At 43.1% G+C, this 7,500-nt stretch overlaps 1 protein-coding gene across 1 annotated transcript in view; it reads right to left on the bottom strand.

Moving 5' to 3' along the window:
* The window catches only part of trpa1b (transient receptor potential cation channel, subfamily A, member 1b), an 84,919-nt gene that overhangs the window by 2,790 nt on the left and 74,629 nt on the right, over positions 1–7,500 (bottom strand). Inside the window, exons 21-26 of the mRNA XM_063206503.1 lie at positions 5,381–5,550; positions 4,273–4,402; positions 2,684–2,866; positions 1,758–1,826; positions 859–960; positions 470–582 (exon numbers count right to left, since the gene is read on the bottom strand). Of these exons, the coding sequence (XP_063062573.1) occupies positions 470–582; positions 859–960; positions 1,758–1,826; positions 2,684–2,866; positions 4,273–4,402; positions 5,381–5,550 (767 nt within the window). The remainder of the gene's footprint in view (positions 1–469; positions 583–858; positions 961–1,757; positions 1,827–2,683; positions 2,867–4,272; positions 4,403–5,380; positions 5,551–7,500) is intronic.

Genomic DNA, 7,500 nt, shown 5'->3' with positions numbered 1-7,500 from the left:
AGACGTTCCTCTCACTCAAAGGCAGACAGACAGACTGGTGGAAAGACAGATGGACAGGCTCCTTCTCACTTCACAGTTCAATCTTCTTGAATTTGGCTTGTTCTCTTTATCAGACAGACAGACTGGTAGAGAGGTGGACAGTTGCCCTCTCACCTGAGTTTCTGCTTCCTCAGCTCGGTCTTCAGGGGTGAGAGTTCCTTATCAGACAGACACACAGACAGACAGACAGACAGACAGACAGACTGATAGACAGAATGACAGACAGACAGACAGACAGATAGACAGAATGACAGACAGGTGGACAGATGCCCTCTCACCTGAGCTTTTGCTTCCTCAGCTCAGTCTCCAGGGATGAGAGTTCTTTATCAGACAGACAGAGAGACAGACAGACAGGTGGACAGACAGACAGACCAACAGACAGACTTACAGACACACAGACAGGCAGACAGATAGACAGGTGCCCTCTCACCTGTGTTTCTGCTTTCTCAGTTCGGTCTCCAGCGGTGAGAGTTCCGAGCTGCCAGTGTTGAGGCGGCTCCTGGACGACGCCTTTGCAGAATGCCAGAACATCAAACCACTCTTCTGAAGACAGGAAACACACACACACACACACACACACACACACACACACACACACACACACACACACACACACACACACACACACACACACACACACACACACACACACACACACACACACACACACACACACACACACACACACAGTGATGGTGAATTTGTTTCAATGTATCCATTCACATGATTCTAAATGCAGTCCGCTGATTTTAGGTTTCCATCATTCCCTGTTAAGGTAAAGTGCAACGGTTGCTTTGCCAATGCGTTTGAGGATCTCACCTTTTTACACAGCTTGTTTGGATAGACAGTAAGACTTTCTTTATCCACACGTCTGAGGAGCCAGTAGGGGAGCTTCTCTTCCAGGTTAGTGTGGAGATCAACCTGGACACAGCATTGATGATAATAATAATAATAATAATAATAATAATAATAATAATAATAGTAATCATCATCATCATCATCATCATAATCATAATATTTAACTTATACGTAGCTGATACATGACTTTTATCCAGAGTTCTATATAGTTCATATCCAGTTATTCACAGGGTATTGGTTACAGTCCCTGGTGCAATTTGTCAAGGGCACTTCAGCAATGAATGGAGGTGTGGAGAGAGGTAAGGGTGGGATTTGAACCTTGCACGGGTGAGGCATAAAATGCAATTCCGTTGTGTGCAGTGTGCAGTGTTCACTTGTGTGCTGTGGAGTGCTGTGTCACAATGACAATGGGAGTTGGAGTTTCCCAATGGCCTTTCACGCTTTCACCTGCAACACCTTGATCTTAAGTCCACCTCCACAACCATTAGCCCACGGCTGCCCATATACCATAAACTGGAGGACATCCATGCCATGTGGCTTAATGCTCCTTTAAGCTAGCCTGATTATCATTGACGTTCAACTCTCATGGAGACTTGGTCTGACCAAGAGCATAACAATTAACATTTCCCAAACAGCATGGTTGGCCTCCCTGGGTTTGCTCATGGTTGTTTGCTTCCCGACAAAAAGTGAAAGGAGTTCCCGTATTTGTGGGAACTCAGAAAGTATTTGCATTGCTCTTGACCTGACTAGTTGCAACGCTGAAGGTCTTGCGTCACTAGGAGGGCGCGGCCTGGATACCTTTAAGCTACTTTGAGCTACACAGTTTCTATGAAATGTGTGCCTTTTCTGCCAGAACCAACCTGCATTGCGATCCTCTTGAGACAGGCGTTCCTCTGTACCTCTGCGATGTCTCCCACGGCCAGACCAATCTACGCATGGAGAAAGTATTAGCATTAGCTGGCTTAAAGACCAGATCAGTCAATTTCAATATGCTGTTGTATCGCTCACGCCACCCTTGACTTATCAGTACCCGGTGATGCCACATTTTTCAGCTAAGCCCTTTCCGAGATATGTATGAGCTATTCTAATGGGGGCAGCTTTCGTTTACATTAAAAAAAAAAAACATAGGCGTACTCCAAATATTTCCCCAAGAGGTAACACTGTTTGCTAGTTGTCTGCTGATGTTATATAACCTATCGGATGTTTTCGGGAATAAATAAAAATGTTTTTTGGAAATGTAAACACAGCGCTGCCCCCATTACAATGACCAAGATCTCGGAAAAGCCTGAAGAAGAAAAAAAAACCTCAGGTACTGACAAGTCCAGGGTAGTGTGAGCAATACAACTGCATGTTGAAATTGACTGAACTGGTCCTTTAAAGTAATACCCAGTGCAAGTGTCACAATGCAGAGATACGATCACACAATTCTTTGACATCTATCTGTACAATTTGACAAAGACCTGTACGTGTTATCTCATATCAGTATAGCCTACAGTATGTCAGAATGATGATACCAACTACTCACAATTAAACACAAACAAGCTTCTATAAATATTGTTGTTGTTGTTGTATATTACATTAATAGCAACAGGAAAAACATTGTATATATATATATATATACATACTATAAATATATATATATATATATATATATATATATACATACTATAAATATATATATATTATTATTGTTGTTGTTGTTGTTATTGTTGTTGTTGTTATTATTTATTGTTGTTGTTGTTGTTGTTATTATTACTACTATAAGTAGTAGTATTATTATATATACCATGAGGTTCATGAGGAGGATGGGCATGAGCAAGATGAAGAAGACGAAGATAGCGTAGGTCATCTCTGGAAAGGCCAGCTTCTTTTTCTCGAACGCCCCGAAGAAGTTACTCTGATAGTTAAGCTCTCCCACCATCATCACGAACGTCTGGGCCAGAGAGAAGCCCAGCCACTGAAACTCAGGCTGAGCCGGACAGGACAACACAAACACACATGCAGACACACACACACACACACACACACACACACACACACACACACACACACACACACACACACACACACACACACACACACACACACACACACACACACACACACACACACACACACACACACACACACATGGTATTACAAGCTAAGCCAGACAGGGCAACACACAAGCACACACACACACACACATGGCGCGCGCTCACACACGCGCACACACACGCTCACACGCGCACGCACACACACACACACACACACACACTGGGACCCATTATTAGGGGCCGATCCACAGACAATCACTGTATACAGGAAACGCACTTGACAATAGAAAAGGGGAAATTATTGTGATGTTGTTCATTGCATCCATTATAAAACCTCAGTCGATGTTAATGGGGTTGGGGGACATTTGCGAAAATGACAGGATGAACGTTTTTGTGTTTGGGAAACGGAGAGCGGACATCAACAGAGACAGAGCGATACAGAGACAGAGAAACAGAGAGGCAGAGAGAAACAGAGAGGGAGAGAAACAGAGAGGGAGAGAGACAGAGAGAGAGAGAGAGAGGGAGAGAGAGAGAGAGAGAGAGAGAGAGAGAGAGAGAGAGAGAGAGAATGAAGATGGACAGAGACAATAAAGGATATTAAATTTGTTGTTTGAATCTTAAATGTCTTTTAGAAAGACAATGAGACAGAGAGAGAACGAGAGAGAGAGAAAGAGAGAGAGAGAGAGAGAGAGAGAGAGAGAGAGAGAGAGAGAGAGAGAGAGAGAGAGAGAGAGAGAGAATGAAGATGGACAGAGAGAATGAAGAATATTATGTTTGCAACTTTGTTGTTTGAATCTCAAATGCCTTTCAGAACGAGATAGAGAGAGAGAGAGAGAGAGAGAGAGAGAGAGAGAGAGGGACAGATAGAGAGAGAATGAAGATGGGCAGAGAGAATGAAGGATATTACGTTTGTAACTTTGTTGTTTGAATCTCAAATGCCTTTCAGAACGAGAGAGAGAGAGAGAGAGAGAGAGAGAGAGAGAGAGAGAGAGAGAATTAATATGGACAGAGAGAATGAAAATGCCTTTCAGAACGAGAGAGAGAGAGAGAGAGAGAGAGAGAGAGAGAGAGAGAGAGAGAGAGAGAGAGAGAGAGAGGAGTATAACCAGAGAGAGTAGAGAGAGAGAGGTTCCATTGGCCCATTGTTTCCGGGTTCTACAATTGCAAGGGGGAGGGGGGGGATCCCCCTTTAGGCAGACCTAAGGACTGTTCTATTCATTCTAGGAGCATTATGACACGCCCCTTTAGGCAGAGCGGAACCTGGTCATGTTAGGTGCCCATAGCAACCTATTACACTGGCATATCTCTATATACTTAAAGAATCTCTGGTATAACTGACCTGGTGCAGCATGAGGGCGTAGAAGGAGAGTCCGAAGGCCAGCACCAGGAAGACGACCAGCACGATGACGCTGAAGAGCGTCTTGATGATCTCACCAAACATCACCACGTAGATGCCAAAGTGCTCAAACCTAACACACACGCACACGCACACGCACACGCACACGCACACGCACACGCACACGCACACACACACAAACACACACACACACGCATGTGCACACACACAAACACACACACACACGCACGTGCACACACACAAACACAGACGCACGCGCACATACACACACACACACATGCACACACACACACAGGCACGTGCACACACACAGGCACGTGCACACACACACACACACACACACGCACACACATGTGCACACACACACACACACACACACACACACACACACACACACACACACACACACACACACACACACACACACACCACATACACACACACCACACACACACACATACACACACACATACACACGCATGCACACACACAAGCACACACACATATACACGCACGCACGCCGGAGGGGGTACAAAGATGAACATACATTACCCCATATACTATGCCACAATGTTGGATGCCTCAAATGGTCAAGATGGCAGTAGCTTCACATACTTACAGCAGTGTGTGTGTGTGTGCGTGTGTGTGTATGTATGTGTGTGTGTGAGAGAGTGTGTGTAGTCCTAAAATAAAATCTGTCAAACTATCATTTGATCTCTTCCACAATGTTTGGATCTTGTACTCCTTGCTTGTCTCTTGGATCCAAATAAAATAAATCAAATGTGTATGTGTGTGTGTGTGTCTTATATCTTATACAATTTAAAGAAAAAAGTCTGCACACTTAAATCCCCTTTGTGTTCTGTTTGATAATAGGCCAAGCTTTCTGTCTACTGACCTTCCTCAAGGCTTCCTCTCAACTGAGCCCTGAGGAAGGTCAGTAGACCGAAAGCTTGGCCTATTATCAAAAAGAACACAAAGGGGATTCCATTTTCTTTCAATTTTACACAGTTTTTGTTCATGTTTGGTACCTTTTAATCGAGAGTGCGGCGTGTGATCCGGTTAAACACATGTCTTATATCGTGTACCTTACCTCTGCAGGTAGAGCAGGAAGTTGATCCAGGACATCAGGATGGCCACTGCCCCAGCCTCCCATACCCAGGTCTGGGTCACGCCACACAGCAGGGGGATGATGAAGACCAGGGTGGAGATGGCTGTGACCCCCTCCGCCGGGTTGGACGGGTCCTTAAAGTACTTCATTTTCTATTGGACGGGAGAGAATGTAGAGTATAGAATAGACTAGAGTAGAGTACAGCCGTCTCCAAAAGAGTTGTCACCTATCCATCTGTTTGGAATAACAGCTAATAACCTGACTTTCAATTAATCACTTGGCTCCAGAAGTCACTCATATGAAAGCTACAACCCTCTCGAATGAAAATGTATGTACAAAAATAAATTTCATGCACCAAAGAAAGATTGACCCTTTAATGAACACAGACAGGGCAGATTTTCACAAAACAAAAGTTTTGTCGCCTATCGAACATAATGTGAAAATGAGCAGATAAGTCACTTCAAAACACTTGAAATTTTAAATCCTTCGTATGGATTCCTTGCTTTTTACCATTGATCATCACTGTCAAAATAAAATAAATAAATACATTTTAAAACATGCACATACAAAACATGTATTTTAATGTAAAAAATAATCATAATTGAAAAAAAAACCTAAAATGCACACAAAGAAGAGGTTAGCAGTATTTAGCCTAACCGCTAGGCCAAATTTGTCTAATATTACAATACCGTACAGTTGTAAATTGATTTTTCAACAGCAAACTGCACTAATAATCATATATATATCAAGGACATAGTCTAATTACAACATTACAAGGTTAAAACACGCATCGAACACCACTATTCCTTGTCATTTCAATGTAATTTTCAGGCCAGAGTCAATTTAAGGGCCCGGCGGTGGCCATCTTGAAAATGAGGCCTTTTCTGAAGTCGGATTTTGGCAGATTTTTGGTATGTTGTTAAGTACATCTGATAGTACCGTAAACCACTGAGAAAGCTTTTGTTAGAATTTTTTTGGGGTTAAGTCATAACTGCACTTGACTATTTATAACCTATGCAAATGTGCATATGTGGTGGCCCCTATGGCATATATGCAGTGCTATGTCATTACTGTAGGCCAGTGTTTCTCAAACTTTTTCAGGCCAAAGACCACTTTGCCCCCCTCATAGGACTCAATGTCAACTGCCAGCTTGGAGGTAAAATTTGCACGGCAATACCTAGAGAACGGTTGAAAGAACGGGAGAACGGTAAAACCCTATTATTTAACTCAAAGGGAGGTGTAAAATAAGCTTATTTCCAAAAATGTCACAGTATCACTTTAAATGGGTTAATGTCTTCCCGGCGCACAATTGATCCCCGGTCTTCTGCACGACCGGCAGAAATACTGCCCACTGTACTAACGATCCTTTTATTAAAATCATTATAACCATTTCATTTCCTATTATGAGGGAGGATTTTCCCAGTAGTTTTTTCTTGTAAGGTTGGGGGGCTTTGTTGAAGTTGCACTGTGTGTGTTCTTTTCTGTGTGAAACTCAAACATTGTGGAGGGGACGTGTTGCTTTTATTTTTAGTTTTGGTGGAAAATTGCTCAATACAAATTATTCATTAAAAAGGGAGAATGGAGAAGCGAGAATGCCATTACATTACATTGCGCTTAGTTGATGCATTTATCCAAAGCAACTTACAGATATTGCAGGGTTAATGAAGTGCCCCCCGCCAAGGCACTTATCTTTTTTATTTCTTCCCCCAATTATGATTATAATCAGTGATAATGGTGATGATGGGGGTGATCATTATCATCTTCTATTGAGAATAAATGTTGGGGATTAATCGTTTGTGGCACAAGATGCAGTTCCATAGGTGTCAAGACTTTGGCATATACTGCTGGCTCATGTATAGTGTCACCTGCAGTGTGTAGGCAAATGCTGACTCTTGCACTCCGCCTGCTCTATGAAGTATGTAAATGAAAACTGTATGTAAAGCATGCATGCACGCACGCACGCACGCACGCACGCACGCACGCGCATGCACACACACACACACACACACACACACACACACACACACACACACACACAATCACTCTTAACCGCGCAGGATTCACACACACACACACACACACACACACACACACACACACAC

This window comes from Engraulis encrasicolus, chromosome 9 (assembly GCF_034702125.1).
Source record: "Engraulis encrasicolus isolate BLACKSEA-1 chromosome 9, IST_EnEncr_1.0, whole genome shotgun sequence".
NCBI classification, from domain to species: Eukaryota; Metazoa; Chordata; class Actinopteri; order Clupeiformes; family Engraulidae; genus Engraulis; species Engraulis encrasicolus.
The sequence above is the reverse complement of the archived record's forward strand: the minus strand, read 5'-3'. Positions and strand labels throughout refer to the sequence as shown.